Genomic DNA, 26,733 nt, shown 5'->3' with positions numbered 1-26,733 from the left:
GGGAAGCCGAAGTTGATCTTTTGTTAATATCACTTTTTTGTTATTTTCCTTGAAGAATATTAGTTTTGTGTATCTGAAATCAATTTCATTATTGGAAATGGCAAGTCTAAGTTGTTCCTTATAGGATCACGCATGTTATAAAATTATTTTTAAAACTCAATCAAAAATCATCAAAAATAACTAGCACAAGATGCAACCTAATATGGCCAGATAGATGATAATTTCGATGAGCACTTCCTTCAATATCGACTATTACTAGAAAAAGTAGACAGCAGTTCAAAATGCCGTGATGCCACCTTCAACACGCCAAATACAAATGATTGAAAAAAGAGCAATGACAATGACGCTATACGCGATCATATCATCTGATTAATCTGCCTGTCTTCTCTTTATACAAACAACAAACTTTCTGCAAGCACATCTCAGATTCCAGTCAATGGATTGTTCCTGCATATTCCAGTTACTACTGAACCGTTTGTTTGTCTGGCTAATGTCTGTCGCTGCAACTCGAGCCAGATCTGTTGTGGAATTTCCTTATTCAACGATAAGATTTGACATTATTGTTTCAAAACAACTCTTTCATACGATGCAGTACACTGTAGTGTTTGTGATTGATTCATACTTCAACACTAATACAATTGTGCCCTGGTCAGTGATTGTTGTTGCCCTGCTCGGTTTTGTTTGTGAGCATACTGGGCATTCCCTGGTTTAGTATCAACATTAAACGTATAGAGGTGCCATTCTCACGATCACACGATCAGCCACTTGATGGCAGGGTAGTCAAACCCCAGTGTCTGCGTAATGTATTTTGAATAATCAGAACAAAATGTGGCATAGATTGTTTAAGTAACCATTTGAAAGATGTGCCATGTTCAAATCTGGAAGGTTCAATCAGGCTCTAATAAGATTGTCAAATTAGCTAATCTTAGAAGAATTTAATTAAAACAGAAGCGAATTACTATTACAACTAAATAGAGAAAACCAATAAATAAATCAAATCAAACAATACATTAAAACTACATCTACTCATTAGACGCCGACCCTGGTTCCGGATCAATCCACCGCACCGGCCGATGCTGCATTAGAGAAGTCCAGGTTTTTTTTTTCTTAATGTTTTTGAGATTTATTATGAGTATAGTATTTTTATAATACGAAAATATGTATTAAGCAGTGTTATTATTTCAATTAGTAAACTTGTTAAATATTAAATACATTTCTACATACACTCTCCTCCCAAAGTTTTACATCTCTGGTCAAGACAGCTCACAACATGGGAGCATAGCGAGTGTGAATCAGTAAAGATGACCGCACACACTTACACCGACACTTTACTTGTCTATCCCTTCCCAATGCCTACCCAAACGTACGTCATCACTCAATCACTTCTCTACGATCTTCTTTTGCGGAATCGGTACGCTTACTTGTGTTTGTTACACCGCGGGGTCCATTCCAAAAAGCTGAACGAATATAAATGATCATGAGCTTCGTTGCGGCATAACGTTCACGGAGTTACATCGGAGACGTTGACCACCAGCGAGACTCTGCTAGGTAAGGCTGCGCACATGATCGCACATAATCTAGAAGTGATTGTTAAGGAAGTGTGTTTAGTGTTTGTGATGTGATATGCCGCATTCTACGATCACTCAAGCATATCCTAATCGGATAGTGTGTGACAAAACCCGATGCGCCAGTGTTACGCACTGTGTTCCGGTAAACCTTGAACTCATCTGCTCACGGGCCCCGTACGGAGCCTATCAACGTGAAGGCTATAGGGGTCATCGGGGGAAACCGTACAAACAAAACCACCCAGTTGTTGTACAATCGTTGATAACCGTGACATCAATGACACTGCTGGGGCTGATGTTATTGAACAGCAGAATTAAACACCAACAACACACTGTGTTCTGCACTCTTTCGCCCACAGAATGAATCGTTTGCTCGTCAGTGCACTTTTGGTGACGGTTTCGGTTGCCCTCGTGCACGGTGCTACCGTTGCGAGCGGGCCGAACAAGAAGCTGAACATTCCCGCATTCAACAATGCGGGAAAAACGGTCGGCGTTGAGGTGTGGCGTGTGGAGAACTTCCAGCCCGTAGTCATCCCGAAGGCAGAGCATGGCAAATTCTACACCGGTGATTCGTACATCGTGATGAACGTGAGTGATAACGACCATGCCCCGATGCAGGTGATAAGAAACGGGGGTTTTTTATTGATGATCTATTTTGTCCTTTTGCCGCCCCGATGTAGACGAAGGAGGACAAGAAGAAGGTCAAGATGCACGACATCCACTTCTGGCTCGGCACGAAAACTACCCAGGATGAGGCCGGTTCGGCCGCGATCCTGTCCGTGCAGCTCGATGATCTGTTGGGCGGTTTGCCGGTACAGCACCGGGAAGTGGAGGGCACCGAGTCGGACCTTTTCCTCAGCTACTTCAAGGGCGCTGTCCGCTATCTGGAGGGTGGCGTTGCCAGCGGCTTCAAGCACGTAACCACCAACGATCCCGGTGCGAAGCGGCTGTTCCACATCAAGGGTACGAAGAATATTCGCGTCCGCCAGGTCGAGCTGGCCGTGTCGGCCATGAACAAGGGCGACTGCTTCATACTGGACGCGGGTCGTGAAATCTACGTGTACGTTGGTCCGCATGCGGGTCGCGTCGAGAAGCTGAAGGCGATCAACTTTGCGAACGATCTGCGCGATCAGGATCATGCCGGCCGGTCGAAGGTGCACATTGTGGATGAGTTTTCCACGCTGACCGATCAGGAGAACTTCTTCACGATTCTGGGCTCCGGTTCGCCGAACCTGGTGCCGGATCAATCCACCGCACCGGCCGATGCTGCGTTCGAGAAGACGGATGCTGCCCGCGTTCAGCTGTACCGTGTGACGGACGCCAAGGGTAAGCTGGCAGTGGAACCGATCACCGAACGTCCGTTGAAGCAGGAGTTCCTGAAGCAGGAGGACTCGTTCATCCTGGACACGGGCAGCGGTCTGTACGTGTGGATTGGCAAGGGTGCGACGCAGCAGGAAAAGACGCAAGCACTGGCCAAGGCACAGGAGTTCATCGGATCGAAGAAGTATCCGGCCTGGACACCGGTCGAGCGGTTGGTGCAGAACGCGGAAACGGCTCCGTTCAAGCACTTCTTCCAGACCTGGCGTGCTGCCGGCTCGAACCAGTCGCGTTTGGTGTAAGTGAAAGTTTGGTGATGAGTTGCTGACTGGCGTAGAAAATGAGATTGTTTTTTGTAGAGAAATACATGAGATAATGTACAAAATGATGAAAGGCGTGTTGATTGTAAAAGAGTTCAACAATCCGAAAAAATACAGTTGTAGTCTTTAAAAAAACGCAGAGAAACTACGTAATGTTTCACTTAGTCAATATTTTGTCACGTTTGAAGCGTCAGTTGCAGATTAATTGATGTCAATTATTCTTACCGGTAAATGGTTCTATTATCGTTTCCTCCAGCATGCCCGAAGCGAAATGTCATTGACTTAATTATACCGCCATATCTTAGAACGTAGTTAAATTGAACCTATCTGCGACCTTTAGAAGCTGCCTTTAAGGCAAACGATCACTATGCAGCTTTTAAATTGTTTTACAACGCCAATAATTGTAGCATTGCTAAAAAAATTAATGTAAAGCTGGCGTACTTTACACATATTTTGTTTAAAATGAAGACACTTATTTAGTCGTAAACTAGAAAACGTTGGAAAATTAAAAACTACTCGTTATTCAATGTCATAATTTGGTTTTCAATGCATTTCAAACTAGCTAGACTATTTGTTCTGAATTATATCAAAAGCTCTTTATTTATTATCTTATTTATCATAAAAAGTTTCAATTTTAATACTAATTTTTCATCCTTTCGATCATTTTTTAACTTAGACCTCTTCTAGACGAGCTTTCATTGCACAAGTTGCAGCAATTTGTTACGAAAAATGAAGAAGTAGTTAAAGATGAAAACTATTATTCATTACTTATGGTACTTTTGACAAATGGGGTCTTAACATATTTTACCTTCCACATGATTTAATTTCATTTCCTTATCTTAAATACTGTTCACAAAAGATGGTATTTGAAAACATTTTTCTTTATGTTTTAACTGTATTGAGTTTTATAACTTTAAGCAAGTGGTGTTTCTGTCAACTTCGTTTCTTATCTTTTTTCTTTTATTCTACTTTTTTTGCAACTGTTTTCAAAGATGGTACTTTATACTTTAATTATTTATAGAAATCAATGATCACTCAATTTATATTTTAAGTATAAATTTGCTTTAATCATTTTGTTTTTTTTTACCATAAAAACCATCTTTATTTTGTTATTAAAGTATCATATTTTGATTATTAATTATTACCAATTCTTATGCACAGTTGTTTCCACCAAAATTCAGTTTTTGTCTGTGAGTCAACAATTTTTACTCTAGTAGGAATTGCTAGGATCATGCTAAATTTACAAGCTGATACATTTTATAAATTTGATCAAATTTACAGCAATTTGAATTTCCCATTACAAAGACACAACAAAAACTGTGCAATTCGATTATTTGTTAATGAATAAAATCTATTAAATTAATAAGATGTTCCTGATGTTACTCCGGATAAAAAGCTGGCTTTTTTTCATTTTACTGAAATATTAAAAATGGCTTAACATTTTAAAAATATTTTACATTCTATCAATTAAATTACTAACCGTTTCCGACATAATGTTCAGTGTTGTAAACAAAATAATTGACTACAGTGAAAAAACTTGGCGAGTTGAAGCTAATATGTAGCGGCAACGGCTATACAATATTATCAATTTGATTATTCAGATAGAAAGGTTCTGTAACGCCGAGTTCATTCTAAGTATTTTGTTATCAACGCACTAATTTATGGGTTGTTTAAGGTTGATATTATGCCGTGCTCATACTGTTAATTAGATTTAAGTATAATACGTCAATCATTATCAATTATCAGTCATGATTAATCTATCACTTTAATTGTTTTATTTAAGAATTTAACATGTTCTATCAATATGTAGGAAAATTCAATGCATGAGGCTGTTTTAGTATATTTCTAGGATTAAAAAGAGTTGCTTTCTTAACTACCTACAACCATGACATCACTCAACTTAACATTATCCTCAATTATTCGTGTTTACTCAACTTGATTCTTATTCTAAAATGCCATTCTGCTAAAACGGTGAAGATCACTGTAGTCTACTACCAAAACTCTCCCACTGCAGTGACTCATCTTCAGTTCTCTCCAGCCACAATGCTCTGTATCTCTTTCTCTCGTGTAGCTCAGATGTACAAAGTTTTTGTTTTCACATCACAAACACCTCAATCCAATGCTGCTCTCGCAGTGTTCACGTGCCGAAACGGCACGGCTCAAGTTCAAGCTCAATAATTCTCTCTGTTTATCCACCATCATCAACACCACCACAACAATCGCTGGGAAGTTCCGCCTGAAAGGGTGGTCCGCCCCTGCGAGACTCCCGCACCGCGGTCACACCCGCCACCCGAGATAAACGCTGTCCCAGTACAAATGCCGGTTTCAGCCTATGGAGGCGTTACAGTTCCGCGCAAGAAGTCGCGTGCTGCGGATGTGCCTCCATACAGTGCCTCTATATTTTGCTCTTTGAATCTAAGTGTAGGTGGATTCTCGAGTGATCAAGTGACTGTTTACTACTACTACTACTACTACTACTAATACTACTTCTATTACAACCAAGTGCACTGTGCAGTGAACACGTAACGATGCATCCAGCGTTTGAAAATGCCGGCATTAGCAAGGGTCTGGAAGTGTGGCGCATTGAGGTGAATATAGAGTACCACGAGTTTGTTACATGCACAAGGTCACAACAACGCAGGCCAAAAAAAACCCGCATCAAACTGTTCCAAAACAGGTTTTGCGTGCCTGAATCAAAGGCAGAAAAATCAACCACACAATTTTGAAGATGCGTTGCGAAATGAGAAATTCGCGAACCAGCAAACCAGCGGCTCGCGATGTGATGCCGGAAGCGATAATGCGCTTTAAACGGCCACGAGGGGTCGCAGTGTGTGTGTGTGTGTGTGTGTGTGTGTGTGTGTGTGTGTGTGTGTGTGTGTGTGTGTGTGTGTGTGAGTGTGTTTGTGAGCGAGTTTTTTATTCGGTTAAGACACCGAAATCGATTTCAGTCCTATTTCGACACGGTTCAGCAGCAAACACATAAAAGACACACAGAAGATGCAATGAGGAAAACTGAAACGACGGCCCTACTATGGCCGTGGGAGTGATCGTGAGGGTGTACGTGTACGGTGGCAAGATTAAATGGTGATGTGCCAGTTTTGGGCACAAAAAAATCGATGGCACCAGACTGGCGTAAAGCTTCACGACCATCCCATCGGCACGGAGAAAAATAGCTCCCCATGGAGTTCCGATACCGCACGCCACAGCGCACTACCATCAGTATCTAATCCAACCGAGATGGTTGTAAATAATAATACCTGACTCACATATACGCTAACCACAATGTTATCTGTTGCGATGTGGTTGGGCTGATAATTATCAACCATGCGTGTTACGTGCCGTTACGAATCGACGCTGAAAAACAACAGAAAAAAAAGTGACAACGTTTGCCACAAAGACAAAAACAATGTTGTTAGTGTTAACGGGAGGCGACTTCTTCTTCGGACGGCAAGTCGGTTCGGTCTTGGCAGCTTTATAAATAGACGACGGAAAAGCAATACATCAAACGCAGCTCCCCCAAGAGTACAACTGGAATGCATTAATGTACGCCAGATGTTTTGTTTACATGGGAGTAGAACACTGTTTTACGGAGGAGTATTAATCACTTCCCCTTTTGGATGTTCGTTCTAGTTGCGGGAGGATATTGCTAGTGCATAATATATGGTTGGACACAAGTGACTAAAATACTCTTCAAGATGAAAAAGACCTTATCGCCAAAACATATTTCTTGGACTCCTTGGATGCCCTTTAAGATGAGAAAGATCTTCCTCTTATGACTCTTATGACAACTCAAGATTTCTTCAAAGAATTCAAAAATGACCAGCTCATACGATCCATGTGATTGAAAGCATTTAACTCGTCATGTTCTGACCGGGCGTTACCTTAATGGCTAATATGATGCGCAGTACCCAAGATAAGATAAGATACCGAAATGTGTCATATCGATCGGGTGTACGGTCACTGATATCTATGCTTCACCCGGACGAGAACCCCAGGCTTACAAACGCAATTACCGCGCTATCTAGCCATAACGCAACCCACCCGACGTCTTTTTTTGTTCTGGGGAATTTCGGTCGGTATATTTTTAGCGAAAGCGTGTTAATGTAAACTTTGCAAAAACTGCACGCATGCTGTTTACAGCAAGAGCTTTATACCCCCCCCCCCCTTTTCGATTTCTTGGCAGAGTCTCATCTGGTTTGTTTAATTAATTCCACACGACTAATCTACACTCAAACAGTCGTCGCACTGTGTACCCACCAGTTCAAACAGACCATTTCCGTTGGTTAGTTTGCCCCCCAAAAACCCCTCGGAGTTTTGAGCTGAAAGGCGGAACCACGATCTTTTCTAAGCCGCGATCCATTTAACTGCCGCTGCGACCTTGTGAGTCATGGGAAATTCAAACCGCTCGGAAGAAACGTTCGTCATGGATCGCTAATGACTTATATAGAAGGTTGATTGTTGATTTTCCACACGTAAACCTGCTTATCGTACTGAGCTACTGTTATGAATCACTTCTAATAGCCCCGCCGGGCGATCGTACGCATTGTTTCCTTGCAGAACTTCGAGCCCGTCCCGGTACCGGTAAAAGAGTACGGCAAATTCTACACCGGTGATTCCTACATCGTACTGAATGTAAGAGTTTTCTGAACTCGTTGATCTGAGCCTCGTTTTTGAGAAATAACACCTCCCCCCCCGTTTATCTTGCAGACGAAAGAATCCAAGAGTGGCATACTCTCGTGGGACGTCCACTTCTGGCTTGGGCTGGAAACGTCCCAAGACGAGGCCGGTTCGGCGGCGATTCTGACCGTCCAGCTGGATGATCGTCACAACGGCGCCCCGGTTCAGCATCGTGAGGTGCAGGATCACGAGGGTTCGCTGTTTCTGAGCTACTTCCCGGGCGGTGTGCGCTACGCTGCCGGTGGCGTCAAGAGCGGCTTCACCGAGGTGGAAACGAATGCGGCCGGCGAGAAGCGTCTGTTCCAGGTGAAGGGCGCAAAGAATGTGCGCGTCCGCCAGGTGCCGCTGACAGTTGGGTCGATGAACAAGGGCGATTGCTTCATACTGGATGCCGGGTACGACATCTACGTGTACGTGGGAGCCTCCGCTAAGCGGGTGGAGAAGATAAAGGCGATCAGTGCTGCGGGCCAGATTCGCGATCAAGATCATGCGGGTCGTGCCAATGTGCACATCTTAGGTAGGAAGCTTGAATGACTCTGGTGCAATCCTTGAAATGGAATTAATAAGGTCTTTTGTGGTATGCAGATGAGTTTGCAAGCTCCGCGGAACAGCAGGAATTCTTTGACGTGCTCGGTGAAGGTTCTCCCGACGCTGTGGCAGAAGAGTCGGAGTCGGACGAAGCGTACGAACGGTCCGACTGTAAGGCGATCGCTCTCTACCACGTGTCGGATGCTAGCGGATCGCTCGAGATCACACCGATCGGGGAGCGGCCGTTGAAGCAGAGCATGCTGGATTCTAATGTGAGTAGATAACGTCCTCATCTGCACACCGCTCAAAGTTGCCTTCTTCAACTTCGATTCTCTCCCGTTCAGCAGGACTGCTACATCCTCGACACCGGGGCAGGCAGTATCTACGTGTGGATCGGCAAGGGTGCAACCGGTCAGGAACGGTCCCAGGCAATGGTGAAGGCGCAGGAGTTTATCACCGCCAAGGGCTACCCGGTCCACACCGCCGTACATCGCGTGGTGGAGAACGGAGAAACGACCGACTTCAAGCAATTCTTCGCCAGCTGGCGCGATAAGGGCATCAGCCATGCGCAGCTCATCAAAACCGCCATGGGCAACGGGGACGAGTCGGATGCGGAGGCCGAGTTCGATCCGGAGGTGTTGCACACGTTCAAGAAGAACGGTGGCCGTGCGCTCGGCTTCATGCCGGACAATGGTCAGGGTGCGGTGGAGATATGGCGCGTACAGAACTACGACCTGGAGCCGGTTGAGCCGGATGCGTACGGTACGTTCTACGCCGGTGACTCGTACCTCGTGCGGTACGAGTACACGGTCCGGGCCGGTGGCCACGGGTACATCGTGTACTTCTGGCAGGGCAAAACGTCCAGCACTACGGAGAAGGGTGCGTCGGCCATGCACGCCGTCCGCATGGACGATGAGCTGAACGGGAAAGCGATTCTGGTGCGCGTCGCACAGGGCAATGAACCGCGCCACTTTATGAAGCTGTTCAAGGGCAGAATGGTGACGCTGTTGGGCGATTACGGCAGGCAGTCGGCGGAAGATACGAAGCTGCTCCGCATTCGCGGTACCTGTTCCGATGATGTGCGTGCGGAAGAGATGGCCCCGACGGCAGCATCGCTAGCGTCGGACGATGTGTTCCTGCTGAAGACGGCGGGCACCGTGTACATCTGGCACGGTGTCGGTGCGTCCGATCTGGAGAAGGATATGGCGGCCAACGTTGCCGGTGTGGTTGCGCCCAACGCAAGTGCCGAAGTTGTTGCGGAAGAGTCGGAACCGGCGGAGTTCTGGGCAGCGCTCGGTGGAAAGGATGAGTACGATCGGGAGCTGGACCCGGCTGGTGCCCCGTTCCTGACGCCCCGACTGTTCCACTGTCGCATTCTGTACAACAAGAAGCTGCGCGTCGAGGAAGTGCCACACTACGAGCAGGAGGTGAGTGTGTTATTTCGGAACTTGGGTGAACTTTACCTCAAATTAACTAATTAACTCTTATCCAGGATCTCAACGTGGACGATGTGATGGTGCTGGATGGTGGCGACGAGATCTACTGCTGGATCGGTAACGGTGCAACCGAGGAGGAACGCAGCAAGTCGATCGATATGGCCCGCCAGTACATCCGTACCGATCCGTCCGAACGGTCGGAGGAGACGGTCCCGATCGTTGTACTTAAGCAGGGCGCCGAGCCGAGAAGCTTCAAGCGACTCTTCCCCACATGGGACGATGCTTTCTGGGAGGTTAGTCGTTAGTGAGCGCTTGCCCCGACCGGTTGTTGGCTTAACAGTGTGCTACTAGCCGTGTGTAAACCTGGTGTAGGATGTACTATTGTATCTCCCGACTTATGTCTAACCTCTCCATAATTTCGATTGCTTATCGCTAACAAAAGTATACTTTCTCCTCAGTGCACGGTATCTGCTCGTTAATTGGTTTGCGTACGTTTTTGGGTTGTAATTTGTGAGCTGTTACGTTACGATTATGCTGCTGTATTAATTCGTATTAATTCGCTTCCCTTTTGGGTAACCTACGGAATGGTTTGTCTTAGATGTGCAATGTGTGCAGAAGAAATCAGTAATCAAGCACAACGCATTGCATTTTTATGGAAAAGTTTTCATCTCTCGTCGTTCTATCTCTTTCTTTTTTACAGAACCAAATGTCATACGAAGCGTACCGGCAGCAGGCTTTGGAGCAAAACCAGCATGCTGCTTAGATACGCATCGACCATTCATCCACTATCACGTGTCATTTCGCCCGTCACGTGTCACACTCGTATATGCACCATTACTACCTTGCTACATTTAATCTGTACGTTTATTACGAACGTTCGCACAAACGAATAAAACTGTGTTTGAAGTAAATGAGCGTGTTTTAACTGTGTTTCTTTTTATAATCAATTATAATTAAAACAAAAAAGTTTTGGAAAAAAACGTTCACAAAGGTATGCAGCTTTCAAGACAAGTTGTAATCAAAAAGCTCTCTTGCTTGTTACAATGAGGCTTGAGCTAATATCACACTGGTATAAGTAAATATTACTCCATGACGTCTTGCTATAATGCGTCTTAAGGTTAGTATTATTATAAAACATTTTATTGATATATCAATGTTGGTTAAAATTTCCTATTCTTATAAGGTTTTAATAATTTCCAATTCAATTTTTAGTGCCTTTCCTAATAAGGTTTTAATAAATTCCAATTCAATTTTTAGTGTCTTTCATGATACTAACCCGTTTTCCACTATGGAGATTGACAGTTGACGGCTGTCATGTCAACACTACATTCAAAACCAAACGCCTCTATTTTTCCACCCATTATTATTACGACCTGGCAATGAATTAAAGCTAATACATGTTTAAAGATATTTGAATAAAAAATTATAATATATTTCAAAAATATATGAAATGTGCATGTGTGGTTTTTTCTATACTATGTCCAGTTAACAGCTCCAGAGGAGTTATCTTTAGTTAGACCAATATTTTAAATCATCGTCTCATAAAGAAGTACACTTACTATTGCACTATATTTTAACTAAACAAGTTACAGTTTACTATTTTACTAGTTATTGTAATGATATTCAGACCTTCTGAGTCCCAAGAGTTCGTTTGTGTTTGAGTCTTCTCAAAACACTGTACTTTGAATTTTCAGGATAATAACTAAATGTTTCTTTCAACTGTACCTACTATTTTTTTTTGTGTTTAGTTTTGCCATTTTATTTGCATAATATATGGCGCAAGATTCGTGTAACGATTCACAAACAAAGTTTATGCAATAGCTCTACTATTAATTGACCGTCATAAGAATTAGGTGAGAAAGGCCTTAATCATCTTGCTCTATACAATAAGACCCCATTTTTTCTTATCTAGTTCACCCTTATTAGATTTATTGCACTAGATACTGGTCAACTTATCAAAAGGTGTCAAAAGTATGATGATTGCTAGCAAACGTAGGGGCATGAGCGCTGTCTTGGTATTGATGTCTACCAAAAAGAGTAATTATCGAAAAATGGTGTTACCGAAAAGGGCAACAAAAAGTCGTTTAATGAAAAGTATTATCATTTAATCAATTAACTCTTTGTCTTCTTTTTTCTTATTCTTCTTCCTCATACTACCCCTTTTTACTTACCTCTACAACCTTATTCGGACCAGGCCGATGATAGCTGTCCCTGGGATTGTCTATCAGTGATATGAGTGGTTTACGTATAGCAGGATCGAACAGTCTTGAACTCTTGAAGGACATGCTTATTGGTCGCAAAAAAGGTACAATGGTCTACAAGACCGGCCCAACTCAACAAACTATAAGTAATTTGAGACCTATAATCAAACACTGGAGCTATTGGCTGACTTCATAAGTCAATACGACATCAAATGAATTATTGCAAACTTTGCAACTATTTTTTAAACCCTAAATAATGGCACTCCATTGCAAATTGGGGGCATGATCGTGTGTGTTATTTATTCATATTTGCATCCGTTCGCAACGGATACCTAACCGTAAGTTTAAATCTTTTCTCCAGCAGCAGCATTAGGTCGGTGTCATTCCGGTTGCATACATCCAGGCGCGCGCACACAGCTAGCCGCCCTACTCAGCCGCCTCTATATCATCGTGCAAGTCGCTCACGTCCTCCTTGTTCGTGAGCTTATCCCGCAGCTCGACGCACTTCTCCGAATCGTCCCGGAACTCCTCCGGACAGGCCAGGGTAAACTGACGCCACAGGCAAAACACAAAGTCGAACCCTTCCGGGTTGCACTTTGCCTCGTCGCTCGGTACGAAGGCACCGTCCGTTAGCTCAACCTCATCGAAGCACTGCTGGATGAAGCCTTCCGCCAGCGGTACCTTCCACTCGATCGTGCTCATGTGCTCCAGCACTACCTTGGCGAGGTCGGTGTGCAGCAGTGCGCCGCTCTCGTCCGCAATGCCCTCCTTCTTGGCGATACACTCGGTGATGCAGTTCAGGTGTTCTCGGTTTTTGATCAGCTCTTCATCTAGACGTCGCAGGCAAAGAAATCGATCGTTTGCAATACGAACAAACAGGAATGCTACTCTAACATCACCAATGCTTACGAGTGGTTTCACCCAGACCAAGCTCCTCCATGCAGGCAGTTCGGACTTCAGCGAACTTGGCATGTACTTCACTCTTCTCGAATCCATCGTTGCAACAGCGCATCGTAGCATCGCGCTTCATCCTCGGCGCAAATACCGATCGCTCAAATCGTCCTGCTGCGACACTGGCCACTACGAGCGCACCGACGAACAGAATCAACACCTTTCCCATCGTATGTCTGAACTTACTGAACGAGTATGGAAACACTGCAACTGTCCACTAGCAACCTACGGGCAGTGCTTTTATACACGATGCAACTGGCCGATGCGGTCGATAAGAGTCAAGCTTGATCGTGGTGCTGATCGTACATTAATTGCCATCTCCGCAATGCAATGTCGCAGCGGTAATTTCGCTGACGATGAGTTTCTCACAATTGTTGTAAAGCGGTTGTAAGCTGTTCAATTCAGCCCCCACGTGTGAGGGGAAGGAAATGAAGTTTTCTTCGTGTACAAACAAACTCTTTCCGATCTCCGCGATCTGCCCGTCCCCTGCCCCTAACCGTGGCGAGTCAGGTGAATCATATCTCCAGCGCTTGGAGCGAACCGTACATTTGTAGGTGAATTACCATTTTCTCTTACACAATAGTTCTGTTGACCTGTAGAATTAACACCGAGCGCACAATCACGGCAGATCGCGAAGTCTGACCATGTCATTTGTTCAGTTACAGCCGTGCTTTTTTCCCGTTGGCAGTTTTGTAGCCATAGGCATACATTGGTCGTTTTTCGGCAATTCTATGGATCATTGACCTGACCGTACGTAACACGAATCAGCCAAAACAACAACAGCCGCAACAACGCAACCCGCCTAACTGGAAGGGCCAGTTTCTAATGGTGCAAATATAAGTTCCTAGGAAAGTGATATTTATGTTTTGCTTTATTTTCTGCACACCAACAGACTGGGCCGCTGGATGGGGGTCGTTTAGGCCAGAACAGAGAGCATAGACGAATCTGCTGGATGAGCCAGTCATATGTGGCGAAGATTGCTGTGAGCTTTCCCAATCTTACGGCCGGGATCTTACGCCCATCAATCATCAATCTTTGTTATGGGGTGGCCAAGAACAAAACTGTAGAAAGGAGACAACGAACAAGCGCAAAAAAAAAATAAGCACGACTGAGCGCATTAAAAAGGGACTGAGTGCTAGAAGTATTTTCAGTGTTCATGTCTTTTTTTTACAAAAACAATTGTAAAAATTTTAGTTCTGATTAACTTTTATTACGATCAGAGGTCACAGAGGTCTATAGAATTAGCATATTGTCTTAAATACTTTAAAACTTGTTCCACAATTTCATGATGGTTTGAATGAATTATTTAGGTTTTTATAATAACATCTCAAACGTGTTATTCCTGTACTGAATTCTTCAAAGGTTTTTTAGTATTTAATGCTCTATTTAAGGGATTAATAGTAAGTTATGTTTCCTAATAAACAAACAAAAATTCAAAAACTCTATATAAGGAACATCTCTAACGACTAGTTCTTTTTCGTACAGCCTATGAAAATTTCGAAAGGATTACACTCGAACATGAACAATATAATGCCTAGTTATAGTTCAGAAATCAACTTGCAATTGGAATATTCCAACAAATGTATTAAACCAATTCATTAAACCAAGTTTTGGGAAAATTGCAAAAGATGCGGTGAAAATGATAAAACAAACATTAAAATAATCATGGAAGAACTTGTAAAATATCATTTAACTATTGTATTTATGTTTTCAGAAATTTAAGATCTTAACGATATTGTTTAATTTTTACTAAACACAATGATTAAGTAATGCTACAAATAAAACTTCTTTTCCTGCATCCTGATTGCGTACAGTACAAAGCACTTGATCTTTGATCTCCGCACAAATCAATCAGAGCTTCCAACTAGATCTCTTACCTCGTTCATCAACACACTGAAAGATGCAGATCACCGGGAAGAACGCAAAGCATAATAATCTGCACAAACATAGACAGATCAAAAGGGGAGTGAGTGAAATAAAAATACATATCTTCCAGACACCTTTGCCGCTCTGTTTGCTTTTACCATTGCAGCCTTCCAGGGTATATAAAGCATCCCAAAACATTGGAATGATCATCAAATTCAAGCAAGCTCTAGAACGGAGCTGATCTTCTCGTTCTGCAAACAGTGTTTAGGTGATTGTTTACATCATGCTGAAGTTGGCACTTTTCGTCGGTTTGGTTGGGTGTGTGGTTGCGTACGATTTCCAGGATTCGTTCTACAGTAAGTGTTTGTTTTGATTCCGAATATTGAATGATCATTGCAAAAATATATTTATTTACCTTTGCAACAGATGAGGTCTTGATGGAAGATTTGCTGGACAATGCAGATGAGCCCGTCATGTTCGGTCGGTTCCGTCGCTCGGCGTCTGAAGTGCAGGATGATAAGTGCAAGCGCAAGTACAAATGCTGCAACGATGCCAACACGGAGAACATGGAAAAAATCCACGAAATCAAGAAGCAGTGCTTCATGGAGGTGCGCAACAAGAACAAGGCCGATGGAGGTAAACATGACGAAGCGATTTTGGCTATTTGTTTTCCCAATACCAATTTCAAATCACTCTCTTCCCACAGCTTACGAACCGGTTGACTTCTTCTCGTGCGAACGGCTCAACAAAACCAAGATGGAAGTGATCTGCGCCATGGAGTGCGTCGGCCGCAAGAAGGAAGTCGTCAACGAGGACGGTACGCTGATCGAGCCGAAGCTGATGGAGTTTGTGAAGAGCAACTTTGCGGCGGACGACTGGCAGCAGCCGCTGCTGGCGGGGCACATCGAAACCTGCGTCAAGGAGGCGAAGGACAAGGCGGCCAAAATGCCCCGGGAGGCGGGCCAGTGCAGCTCGGAAACGTCCAACTTTGGGTACTGCATGTGGCGTCAGATGGCGCTGGCCTGCCCGAAGGATAAGCAGGTGGCCAACAAGCGCTGCGATCGCATCCGCGAGAAGCTGGCCAACAATGAGCCGCTGCACTACTATAAGGCTGAGCTGGAGGATATGTAAGGTTTTTCGTGAGAATGCGTGATAAGACAAACACAAAACGGGACGTACCGGGGTATCGAAATAAAAGGCAATGATGCAAAAAGCATTCAAAGCATGTGAGATTTCTTTATCATAAATTAGATAAGTCGTTTTAATGCAAATAATAAGTTTATTACGCTCTTTTTCTAATTCAACCTATCGGTCATAACACCTTCAACGCCCCAATAAAATTCGCTAATCCATGCCTAGGCTTTTGCGGAAAAGAAGTTCCAGGCTAGGCGCCCACCGCCTTACTGTCTCGCCAGCTTGATATCTACACCCGAATAATCCCAAAAATGCGCCTCACGCCACGCAAAAACTGGCCATTGGTTGGTCGGCCTACACGTCACCCGACACATAGCGTTGTATCGGAATTCGGTCGAAATGCGGAACGCAATAGATAACTTGTAATAAATGCACGCGAAAGAGCTAGACCACCGATGAGTTCATAGGCGCTAAGCCTGGGGAACGCTGAATCGAACTACACACACACGCGCGCAAAAACAATTCGATTCATTCAGTGGGAGTCTACAACAGTAAGCCAAACTTACTACTCCTACCCATCCCGTTGTTATCTCGTTATGCGATGTTATTTTGGAGGTTTCGATGTTTTCCCCTCCTAATTTTTAATCAGTAGGAAGATCATCATTCGGTTTGACGAGTGATAAAATGGATACCAAATTCCAGTAGTTTATGCCTGTGACAAAGGGAAGGAATGATAACAAACTAACACATTACCACCGCTCACGATATTGTATTGGAGATGGCCTAAAACATTAGGTTCACTTAAAACTGTCCAGCACGGGTACAAGTCCGTTTAGTTGGAAGGTGACCGCGGGACTAGTTGTATCTTGAAAGAAGCATTGAAGTGATTTTGTAAAGATAGAAGTGAAGTGTTACTAGTGGAATAAACAAACAAGCAAAAACTGTGAACTGTAAACTACAATAAAAGCTCGTTTTAACGTGATCTTCAAGTGAACAATAGTTCCCAAAACAAAAGCCACACAATGTTTAAGCTTCTCCGACAACTCCCAGTGCGCCATCACTCCCCGAAAGAAACGCTAACGCGTGTGGTGTCCCAATACGGCGTAGTAATAAAGCGAAACTTCTCCAACGATCACGACCCAATCGTTGATCTGCCCGGGCTGGGAAAGCTCAAAGGTTCCTACACCAAAACTGCCTGGACGGGGGCACCGGTCCAACAGTTCCTGAACGTACGATACGCCGAACCCCCGGTGGGAAAGAACCGCTTCAAGGCACCGATCCCTGCCCAACCGTGGGAAGGCATCCAGGACGTATCGGTCCGGGGTCAGGGCGCACCGTGCTACGGTGATCTGAAGAAGCTACCGAAAGATCAACTAAAATCGTCCAACCTGGAAGATTGCATTAGTTTGTGCGTGTATACGAAGGACACTACCGCCAAGCGTCCGGTGGCGGTTTACATTCACGGCGGTGGTTTCTACAGCGGTAGTGCCGCCCAGCATCCACCGGAGTACTTGCTGGAGAAGGATATCGTGCTGGTAGTGCCACAGTATCGGCTCGGTGCGCTTGGGTTTATGTCCACCAAGACGGAGACGATTCCGGGCAATGCGGCCATTATGGATGTGCTGCTGGCGTTCGAGTGGGTTCAGAAGCACATCGAGCATTTCGGGGGCGATCCGACGCAGGTGACGGCCATTGGACAGTCGGCCGGAGCGGGCATACTATCTTCGTTGCTGTTCAGCCCGGCCCTGAAGGAGTCGTACTTTCAAAAGATCATTCTCCACTCGGGTGCTGCTTTTGGCAGCTGGCAGTTCGATCATAATGGGGAGCGTAATGCACGAGACATTGCGCGGCGTGCCGGGTTCGATCCGAAAGCACCGCTGGAGCAGGTGGAGGAGTTCCTGCTGCAGCTGGACACGTACACGCTGCTGAAGGCGTTCATGCATCACAACGTGAGTGGTTTTATTTTCTTATTATGAGTGATTTTATTACAAAGTCCCCTTTCTCGATGTCAGTGGCAAGGTCTTCACAAGGGAATCAACAACACCGGCGGTCGTATGACGATCGGGGGTCCATCACAGCTCTTCCCCAAAACACCGTACGAGGTGATGAAGGCCGGTGGTGGTAGGAAAAACATTCCCATGCTTACCGGTGTGGTGAAAGACGAGGGTACGTTTGCGCTGGTGGACGTGTTCACGATCTTGAGTGCGCTGAAGCTGCACGACAAGAAGGACTTCCTGCGGTACGATATGATCGAGGATATTCAGCGAATTCTCGGTACGGTTGAGGTGTCGTGTTCGGTGACGCCACTCGCCGTGAAGAGTATGCTCGATATGGAGGCGGCTGCTAATGGGGACATCTTGAAGATGGTTCCAGGGCTGATCGATGTGAGTGATCGTGAACGCTCGTAAAGCTTGCTCCGTTTATATGACAAAATTTACTCTTCCCTGTTCTTCAGCTCTGTGGAATGCATCTGATCAAGTCAAGCGTGCTGCGGCTAGCACAGTACAACAGCCGCCACACGCCGGATCGAACGTTCGTGTACTCGTTCGACTACCGTGGCGAGCATACCCGGTTCGGCTACGATCAGGACATCAGCCACATCCCGTTCGATGGAGGTGTGCATCATACCAACGATCTGCTGTACCTTTTCCCTTACCCACCCACCGCTGCCCAGCTGAACGAACCGGACACAGCGATGGCAAAGAAGATGGTCGATCTGTGGACGTCGTTCATAGTGGAGGGCGTACCCAAGTCACGCGATCTTCCCCACTGGCCAGCGTTTAACCGTAAGTTTAGGCCGCCGTACCTCTAACCACACTAACAACTCTACTAATCCAAACCGGCTGTGACTTGCACCGCTTGCAGAGATCTTCGGCCCGTACGTTCACCTTGACCGGGAGCTTACCATTGGCAGCAACTTCCTGGACGAATTCACGGTCAACGCTGACGCGGCCCGGCGACAGCGGCAGCAGCAAAAAGAATCATCCGCACCGGCGGACCGCGGCGTCACAACACGGCAGCAGGACGAACTAATCCGGCGGAATCTTACCCAGCAGCAGCAACGGGTGTAGTGTGACAGGGGTTGTGTTAATCCACTTTGGCAAGTCTTTCCGATAACAAGCAGACAAAAAAACAGTACAAAACAATACGGAAACCTGTGACGAGGTTTAGCTGGATACCAACACAAAACAAGTTATCTATTCTTAGATGGCGAAGGTATCATTTACCTGAAGCTGATAATGAAGATTATTTGATAACGGCAGTTCAACAAGGAACTTCTGCCATATTCGTACGCACTTTTTACCCCTAGCTAAAGGTGTTTTTTAATGGAGTTCGTTTCGTCAGGTTCATGATTAATTGATGTTAGATTAAAATACAAAAAATATGTAACAAAATACAGTAGTGATAAGTAATACAGACAATAACTAAAATAACATTAGGCAAGTAATAATTGAATTCCGTTGCTGTCTTTCCGTTCATCAATTCTTCATAAACATCCATTAATATTAAAAACTCTTTAGCTTCAGTTATTAAGTTAAGTTAATAATGGTCTAATGATTAGACCTAGCGATATCTACCTAACCTAATGTAGATAGTTCTTCATTCGATTCATCACCCCGTAGTAGTAATTCTCAAGAAGAAATAGACTATACAGTGATACCAAGGGATTCCCGGGACAAAATGTCTCAAGAGTGCTCTCAATAAAGGCCTTAGATGAGCTCATCATGAGTACCATCCAAATACATATATTTGAGAGTATTTTCGGAAGCTCTTTTTGATTTCACTGAGCCTTTCATTAATTGAAGAAACTTGATTCCAATTTAAATTCAAAATGATCAAAAGCTTCATCACTGCACCTAACGAAGGCATCAAACACCTCTTTGATGAGCGCAGGCGTCACAGAGAACTCTACACTCTTGAATGTGGAAAAGAAGAGAATATATGGAGCTCCGTGCTATGCATCGATTTAGAATCAAAGGTAATGAAACTCATCTTTAAATTAATGTTCAATCAACCCGGAGAGCGTCCGTCCTAGCCCGCGCATAGGTTTAAGAGTACGGAGCTACAGGCAGGTTTGAGAGTACGGAGCCATATTGCGCTAGTCGAACTACATTGAGCTTGTGGAGCTACAATACGCTTACCGAGTTACTTACTGGGCACACAGGACTGCATTGAAAGTACGAACAGAGTCCTCATTTCTCATTGAAAGATGAACAATAGAGAGAGGTGCACACTGAGCAAGGGAATGGATGAGCTACAACTCAGCACAAAGAGCTTATATGATTATTTATACTATTCACTCTTCACTTTTACTATGAATCACTCTTTTGGAACTCCCTGTTAACACTGATTCAGAATGTAAACTATCTGGAAAAGTGATCTCTAATATTGAAATCGCTTTTAGTCACTCTTCAAATCGAATTCAACTCACTTAAAAGAGTGCCTCCACTCATATCTATTGAATAACTGCTTGAAAAGAGCCTCTTTTCTCAACAGAATTCCTCTGATGAGTGTGACATATACGGTTCATATCATCAGTTCTTTCACAAACAAATGCTCCTAAACGATCTTCCCCAGACGGGGTGGCTTAGTTTTACACCGCCAAAGTACACTGTACCAAAGACCACGTACCTTGGAAAGAAAGAAGCCACTTGTCTGACCCAGTCGGCACCCAGCCTTTATTGTGCTGCTACCCCACACCCTGATGTCACCGCCCGTTGGATATCAATTTATCAGACGAAAAAAAGTTCACACAACTCCGGGGACCCAGAGACCAAGCAAAAATAAAAATCGCAAACCGTGCGTGCAAAACGAGCAACAGAACCCCCCTTATCTTTTGGCGCTGGCACGCTAATCGTCTTAAGCTAATGCAGATTCGCGAAAAATTCGTCGGCTGCACCGGCCTGCCGTGCCCGAACATGGGGTGAAATTTGCAGGTCCCCTCAGTTTTGCAATGGCCATCAGCATCAGCAGAACGCTACTGCTCCGGTCGCATCGCCCGAGCAAGCAGCTGACCGTACTGTGCAGCTCCAGCAAGCGCTACTCCACGATGGCGGGTCCGGAATCGACCGACCTCAACCCCGTGGTCGAGCTCCCGGGTCTCGGAAAGCTGAAAGGCTCAACGACACGGGGCGCCTGGACGGGCGTAAACATCCTGCAGTTCCTGAACGTCCGCTACGCCGAACCGGCCACCGGTGAGCGACGGTTCAAACCGCCCGTCCCGGTACAGCCCTGGGACGGGGTGATGGATGTGTCCGAGCCGAAGCTCGGCTCGCCGGTGTACAAGCGCATGAAGCTGCTGACGGAGGAGCAGCGCGCCCAAAACCTGGAGGACTGTATCAATCTCAGCGTGTTTACGAAAGATTTGCGCGGCCGCAAACCGGTGATAGTGTACGTGCACGGCGGCGGGTTTTACGACGGTGCGATCTTGCACTATCCACCGAACTACATCATGGAGAAGGACGTGGTGCTGGTGGTGCCCCAGTATCGGCTCGGTGCGCTTGGGTTTCTGTGCTCCAACACGCGGCAAATCCCGGGCAATGCGGGCGTGATGGATGTGGTGCTAGCGTTCGAGTGGGTGCAGAAGTACATCAGCCATTTCGGGGGCGACCCGGGGCAGGTGACGGCCATGGCACAGTCGTCCGGGGCGGCGATGGTTTCCAGCATGACGTACAGCCCGCTGGTCGATACGGAGCGGCTGTTTCAGCGGCTCATCCTGCAGTCGGGCAACTGCCACGGGTCGTGGGTGTGGGACCGCAGCCCGGAGCGGAACTGCCGCGACATTGCCGGGTTTGCCGGGTTCGATCGGAAGGCACCGCTCGAGCAGGTGGAGCGCTTCCTGATGGAGCTGGACATTTTCAGCCTGATGAAAGCGTTCACCCAACATTACGTAAGTAAAGGGGCAAAAGGGCCGATGATCGGGGGCCACTGCATTAATGGATTTCCTTTACTGGCCACGCCGTAGCGCCTTCGTACCCCGAACGGTACCGACACGATCGGGGGCGCCCGTATGGTGTTCAACGACCCGAACGGGCTGTTCCCGGAAAACCCGTACTTCATCATGCGCAAGGGCGGTGGGCGCAAGAACATGCCGCTGCTGACCGGCGTTACCCGGCACGACGGCACGTTCGCGTTTCTGGAGGTGTTCAACATACTGCTGTTCAAGAAGCTGATCGGCGACCCGCACATCACGATCCACCGGATGGTGGACGAGGTCAACCAGGTGCTCGGTGTGGACGATCCGTCCTGCACGGTACGCACGCTCACGATGGCGCAGTTCTTCACGCACGAGCAGCTAGCGTCGGGCGATTTGCGCCAGCTGCTGGCCGGGTTTTGTGACGTAAGTACAAGGCTCGTGCTTAAAATAATTAGAAAAAATATTAAATTAATTCGCAATTAATTCCCACAGCACACGGCGGACGTACTGATCAAGGGTCCGGTGCTGAAGATGGCCCAAAACAATGCGATGTACCTGCCGGACCAGACGTACCTGTACTCGTTCGACTATGCCGGCGAGCATACGCGCTTCGGGTACGGCGGCGACACGTCGGCCATCCCGTTCGATGGCGGCGTACATCACTCGAACGATCTGATGTACCTGTTCCCCTACCCGCCGAGCGCCGCCCAGCTGAACGAGCGGGACACGGCGGTGGCGAAGCGCATGGTCGACCTGTGGACGTCCTTTGCCATCACCGGCAAACCGGAAGCGAGCGATGTGCCCGCCTGGCCCCCGCTGAATAGTAAGTTTAGACAGAGTGTTTTTCAAAATTATTTCAATTAATTGCCCTTTTCTCTCTCCCCATCTCTCCACAGACGTACTCGGACCGTATCTCAAGATTAACGAGCAGTTTACGATCGGGCAGGACTTTAGGGAGGAGTTTACCGTCGCGATCAAGAGCCCGGCCGAGATTCAGAAAAAGAAATCCCACCCAAAACCAGCGCAATAGGTGCGGATTGGGATTGGTGTTGGGATTGGTGCGTCACAAATGAGGGAATAAAGTGTGTGTGAATGGTTAATGTTTAAACTAGAGCTGATTTCCCCTTTGCTAAGCGGGGGATGGTGCGCAGCATTTATTACACGTAATAGTGGCCGGCGTAACACGTCACCGTTTCTTTTTCCCCCCTTTCCGGTATTTGGTTAACTCAAAACAGCCCTTAAATAGGGCCACAATCACCCTGCACTTCGCTCCAAAAAAAACAATTTAACTCATTTGGTACCGGGTGGGAAGGTGGTCCCTTCCACAGCCTGTTGCTGCTGCCTAGCGGCGTCTCAGCACCGGATTGGGATTGTCCTCCACCACGACCGTTTTGGTCATCACGTCGTAGATCGAGCGGTTCTGCCGGAAGCACAGCAGCAGCAGACACATCGGGAAGAAGAACGCTATCACGACGTTCTTCACCACGGCCCGGGCAAACGCACGGCCGAAGCTGGGCGTCGTGCCCGGGTAGAGCAGCGCCCGCAGCGGCACCTGATTGCTAAGCAGGCCGGGCTGCGGCTGCGGCTCGAGCACGGCCACCGATTCCGCGTACACGATCCGCAGCCCCATCAGCATCTTGCCGGGCGTCGCGCTGCCCGGTATGACCTGGACGTGGGCCGTCCAGACGGCCTCGTAGATGCACACCGCGATCTTGATGCCGATCTCGAGAAAGATCAGCTCCGAGGTGAACGACAGCAGCTCGGTGTAGTCCTCCTCGAACGAGTTGCGAATCGCGTCCAGATCCATGTACAGGCTGGGAGGGTGGTCGGTGGTAAAAAAACGTTGATAAAATTAAGATAAAATAAATTCCGCGCCCGGGTTGCGATAGCGGGCAAAGGTCTGCCGATTGGTTTCGGTCTTGCGTCATCCGGCCTGCTACTTACAGATCGATTTCGAACGCATCTATAAACGCGAGCGTGGTCATTATCTTGAGGAGAAAGATTATCGCAATATCGATGGCTTCGGCGGCAAAGCGCTTCCACAGCGGGGCAATTACGTACTCGTATCCACCGTGACGGTTGATTGCTGCAGATGAGGGAGCGGCACCCCAGGGGAATGGATATCAAGCCAAAAACGAAAATCGATTTAATTACACTAATACTTAATACCCTTCCCGGTTCCACTTACCATCATCCGGTCGGGTGGGATCCGTCGTTTCCGTACGCCCCCGGTTCCCGGCACCATTCGTCCCCTGTCCGGTACCGCTTCCGGGTGCCGACGTTCCCCCACCGTTCGCCGCTGCTGTGCCCGCACCACTCATGAACTGTCCCATCATGCCGGGTCCAGCCGCCTGCCCGTTGTTTAGCTGAAACAGCTGCGGATAGTTGTTCATCAGGTAGTAGGGGAAGTGGGCGTGCAGATGGTTCTGCATTTCCGCATGGTACACCCATGTTCGCAGCAGCTCGAAGTAAATCTGTTTGGACGATTTGGTCAGATCCAGCTGCGGCCCACCGTCGACGGGACCGCTGTCTTTCTTCTCTTTGATTGTGTCCTGATTTTCGGCCATGGTGAGCGGGGGAGGACAACGCAACGAAACGCGGGCGTGAATTGGTGCCCTTTAAGATTTTCTTCTGCACAAGCAAAACACGGGTGAGGGTTTTGTTTTTGTTACGGCAATGTTTTTCCAGCGCACAAATCCAAACAACTGAGTCAGTGCAACTGTGCACAATGGGTGCCGCAGGCGGTCACGAACACGAACGCAATTAATATTGTGTAAATAAACAAATGGTTTAAATTTCATTAAAAAAATAGGCTTTTAATACCTTTTCTTTTATTATTATGAAGGGTAAAGTAAATAAAACAATCATGCTGAGTGAACATACGATATTATTTGTGAAAACAAACAGCATCAGAGTTTTAAACCTTTAAAGGAGCTTCTAAGCTGCTTAGGAGTGTATGGAAAGCTTTATATAGAACGTTGGGTGACAATATCTAAATCGATATATCTAAATAGACTAGTGATAGGAGCTCGGAATCTGACTTACCCGATTCCGATTCCATGTTCGGAATCAATTCCCGAACCGATTCCCGAGTCAATTTTGTAGACGATCACGGGGCCGATTCCGGAGCCGATTCCACAGTTGACTCCAGTGTCGATTCCGGAGTCGCCTTCGGAGTCGGCCTCGAAATCTATTCCGGGATCGGAATCGGCTCCGGAATCAAAATTGGCTCCGGAATCAGAGTAGGCTCCGGAATCGGAATCGATCTGGGAATCGCCGCTTCATAAATTGAACTTGCTTCGGAATGTGAATCAGTTCTTGAATTGAATTAAGAAGTTTCAGAAGTAAAGTCGGTCCGTGAATGTCCATAAGAATAGATCGTTTACTAGTAAATTTTGATTCTTTGTGGCTATCAATACTTATCATCATTGGACTCAAACGCCTATTCTTATGGAGATACCGAAACCGACTCCGTTTCAAAGCCAATTCCAACTCCGGAGCCGAATCCGAAACCGATTCCAGAAACTGATTCGGGATCTACTATCCGCCCAAGTGCCACAAATCCACTAAACGACCACTAAACGGCTTCTAAACGACTCAAGTTCTCTACCTAAACGGAATATAGAAAGACTTCGTTTAGCAGACGGCAAACGACTCATTCATTCTAAAAATAGCAAAAAAGCTGGTGGCGCTCTCTGTTGGTGGGATACCCCAACCAGTTGAGCTTCATTGCTTAGAGGAGAGCTTTCTCATTTCCTCTGTACTGTTGTATGGTTTCGCATTGAAGTTATGCATCGCTAGAACTAGAACGGAGATACAATTGTTTAATTACTAAACTCCAATGGAAACCACCAGTACTGAAGCAAGTGAGAATTGAGTTATGGTCGTTGCCCAAATAGCCAGCTCGTACTTTATAGCTGATTTAGGGCTGTTTAACGAAAAATCGTTCCGATGTCGTACTTTGTGGCTGATTCAGAGATAGACGGTACTTTGCGGAACTATGGAGCTTTTTAACAGGCACATGGTACTCTTTGGAACTTTGCGGCTGATTAGCACTATGTGTAGGTTTCATGATGTAACTTGAAGGCTTGTTAAGAAAGCGCACCGAACTTGGTGGAACTTTATAGCTTTTTAGTCCATGACATCGGTACGAGATGGCTCTTGTCAAATTGTCAAAGTGTGACGCCGTCAATCATCTCATTGCTGCTGCACAAGTTAGATTAGTTCTTTGAAGAAGGGATTTTTAGGGAAGTGATTGTGACTGTACAGTAAATTGTGATACATTTCGTGTAATTTATTAATATTAAGGATTTAAAAATATATACATGTACACAAACAAAACAAATCCTGTTGTTTATTTCATCGATGACGCTTGCTTGAAAATAAAATACAAAGAAAAACAATCCCCGGCACCGTAGCATAAGGAAGCTGCTTAGGCGCTATTTAAAAGGACCGCCTGGAACTTTGATGCTGTTTATCTACTGCAAAAGGCGAATTAGAGCAGCGATCTTTAGCGTGCCAAAATGAGCTGCTTAAACAATTTTGGCTATTTGGGTGGTGTTGATACCCACGTATCTGACCACACGACCATTCACAAAGATTTTTGCTCAGAAAGTTATAAGGCTATATAGGTCATGATAAGATGAAACTTGTCGAAACACATTGCAAGAACAGGATAGCAATATAATGATGAGTTGTAATACGCCATCTATTGATCAAACCAATGAAGCTGTGGAGCTTTCATTTTTTTATATGGATATTCAATTTTCCAGTCGTTTAAGCTTAATCTGTGGCGCTTGGGTGGCCCCCCGCCCACGTGAC

At 46.0% G+C, this 26,733-nt stretch overlaps 5 protein-coding genes and 1 pseudogene across 9 annotated transcripts; 4 read left to right on the top strand and 2 right to left on the bottom strand.

Annotated features, from left to right (window-relative positions):
* The first annotated feature begins 1,434 nt into the window (after nt 1-1,434).
* LOC121599016 (gelsolin-like) lies at nt 1,435-3,270 on the top strand. Its single transcript, XM_041926473.1, has 3 exons — nt 1,435-1,548; nt 1,925-2,153; nt 2,246-3,270. The coding sequence occupies exons 2-3, from the start codon at nt 1,926-1,928 to the stop codon at nt 3,182-3,184; spliced, it is 1,167 nt and encodes a 388-aa protein (XP_041782407.1). The 5' UTR covers nt 1,435-1,548; nt 1,925; the 3' UTR covers nt 3,185-3,270.
* A 2,105-nt stretch (nt 3,271-5,375) lies between these two features.
* LOC121599015 (gelsolin-like) lies at nt 5,376-10,762 on the top strand. Of its 5 annotated transcripts, XM_041926471.1 has the most exons (8): nt 5,532-5,623; nt 5,706-5,790; nt 7,760-7,834; nt 7,910-8,396; nt 8,465-8,679; nt 8,752-9,834; nt 9,900-10,136; nt 10,544-10,762. In XM_041926471.1, the coding sequence occupies exons 2-8, from the start codon at nt 5,731-5,733 to the stop codon at nt 10,604-10,606; spliced, it is 2,220 nt and encodes a 739-aa protein (XP_041782405.1). In that variant the 5' UTR covers nt 5,532-5,623; nt 5,706-5,730; the 3' UTR covers nt 10,607-10,762. The 5 variants fall into 5 exon arrangements, with proteins under 5 accessions (XP_041782402.1, XP_041782403.1, XP_041782406.1 ...); XM_041926468.1 differs by lacking the exon at nt 5,706-5,790 and having other exon boundaries at nt 5,376-5,623; XM_041926469.1 differs by lacking the exon at nt 5,706-5,790 and having other exon boundaries at nt 5,377-5,623; nt 8,755-9,834.
* Nucleotides 10,763-12,318: 1,556 nt separating this feature from the next.
* On the bottom strand, nt 12,319-13,299 carry LOC121599470. Its single transcript, XM_041927298.1, has 2 exons — nt 12,954-13,299; nt 12,319-12,874 (listed from the first exon to the last, which is right to left on the bottom strand). Exons 1-2 carry the CDS (start codon nt 13,162-13,164, stop codon nt 12,471-12,473), a joined length of 615 nt encoding a protein of 204 aa, XP_041783232.1. The 5' UTR covers nt 13,165-13,299; the 3' UTR covers nt 12,319-12,470.
* Nucleotides 13,300-15,084: 1,785 nt separating this feature from the next.
* Nucleotides 15,085-19,446, top strand: LOC121599156 (annotated as a pseudogene).
* A 1,503-nt stretch (nt 19,447-20,949) lies between these two features.
* Nucleotides 20,950-23,019, top strand: LOC121599031 (glutactin-like). Its single transcript, XM_041926502.1, has 4 exons — nt 20,950-21,885; nt 21,961-22,335; nt 22,405-22,735; nt 22,809-23,019. Exons 1-4 carry the CDS (start codon nt 20,950-20,952, stop codon nt 22,940-22,942), a joined length of 1,776 nt encoding a protein of 591 aa, XP_041782436.1. The 3' UTR covers nt 22,943-23,019.
* On the bottom strand, nt 23,015-24,645 carry LOC121599155 (protein FAM8A1-like). The gene is made up of 3 exons (XM_041926711.1): nt 24,101-24,645; nt 23,857-23,998; nt 23,015-23,726 (listed from the first exon to the last, which is right to left on the bottom strand). Exons 1-3 carry the CDS (start codon nt 24,477-24,479, stop codon nt 23,255-23,257), a joined length of 993 nt encoding a protein of 330 aa, XP_041782645.1. The 5' UTR covers nt 24,480-24,645; the 3' UTR covers nt 23,015-23,254.
* Nucleotides 24,646-26,733: the final 2,088 nt, after the last annotated feature.

This window comes from Anopheles merus, chromosome 3L (assembly GCF_017562075.2).
Source record: "Anopheles merus strain MAF chromosome 3L, AmerM5.1, whole genome shotgun sequence".
In the NCBI taxonomy this organism is placed as follows: domain Eukaryota; kingdom Metazoa; phylum Arthropoda; class Insecta; order Diptera; family Culicidae; genus Anopheles; species Anopheles merus.
The sequence above is the reverse complement of the archived record's forward strand: the minus strand, read 5'-3'. Positions and strand labels throughout refer to the sequence as shown.

Coding starts and splice junctions, on each gene's coding strand:
- LOC121599155 (XM_041926711.1), bottom strand. CDS start 24,479: ATGGCCGAAAATCAGGACACAATCAAAGAGAAGAAAGACAGCGGTCCC. Junction 23,999..24,100: donor TCCCACCCGACCGGATGATG/GTAAGTGGAACC, acceptor CCTCATCTGCAG/CAATCAACCGTCACGGTGGA. Junction 23,727..23,856: donor GATGCGTTCGAAATCGATCT/GTAAGTAGCAGG, acceptor CCACCCTCCCAG/CCTGTACATGGATCTGGACG.
- LOC121599015 (XM_041926468.1), top strand. CDS start 5,519: ATGCCGGTTTCAGCCTATGGAGGCGTTACAGTTCCGCGCAAGAAGTCG. Junction 9,835..9,899: donor TGCCACACTACGAGCAGGAG/GTGAGTGTGTTA, acceptor ACTCTTATCCAG/GATCTCAACGTGGACGATGT. Junction 10,137..10,543: donor GGGACGATGCTTTCTGGGAG/GTTAGTCGTTAG, acceptor TCTTTTTTACAG/AACCAAATGTCATACGAAGC.
- LOC121599031 (XM_041926502.1), top strand. CDS start 20,950: ATGGCCATCAGCATCAGCAGAACGCTACTGCTCCGGTCGCATCGCCCG. Junction 22,336..22,404: donor TGCTGGCCGGGTTTTGTGAC/GTAAGTACAAGG, acceptor TAATTCCCACAG/CACACGGCGGACGTACTGAT. Junction 22,736..22,808: donor CGCCTGGCCCCCGCTGAATA/GTAAGTTTAGAC, acceptor ATCTCTCCACAG/ACGTACTCGGACCGTATCTC.
- LOC121599470 (XM_041927298.1), bottom strand. CDS start 13,164: ATGGGAAAGGTGTTGATTCTGTTCGTCGGTGCGCTCGTAGTGGCCAGT. Junction 12,875..12,953: donor TGGTCTGGGTGAAACCACTC/GTAAGCATTGGT, acceptor TGCGACGTCTAG/ATGAAGAGCTGATCAAAAAC.
- LOC121599016 (XM_041926473.1), top strand. CDS start 1,926: ATGAATCGTTTGCTCGTCAGTGCACTTTTGGTGACGGTTTCGGTTGCC. Junction 2,154..2,245: donor ATTCGTACATCGTGATGAAC/GTGAGTGATAAC, acceptor GCCCCGATGTAG/ACGAAGGAGGACAAGAAGAA.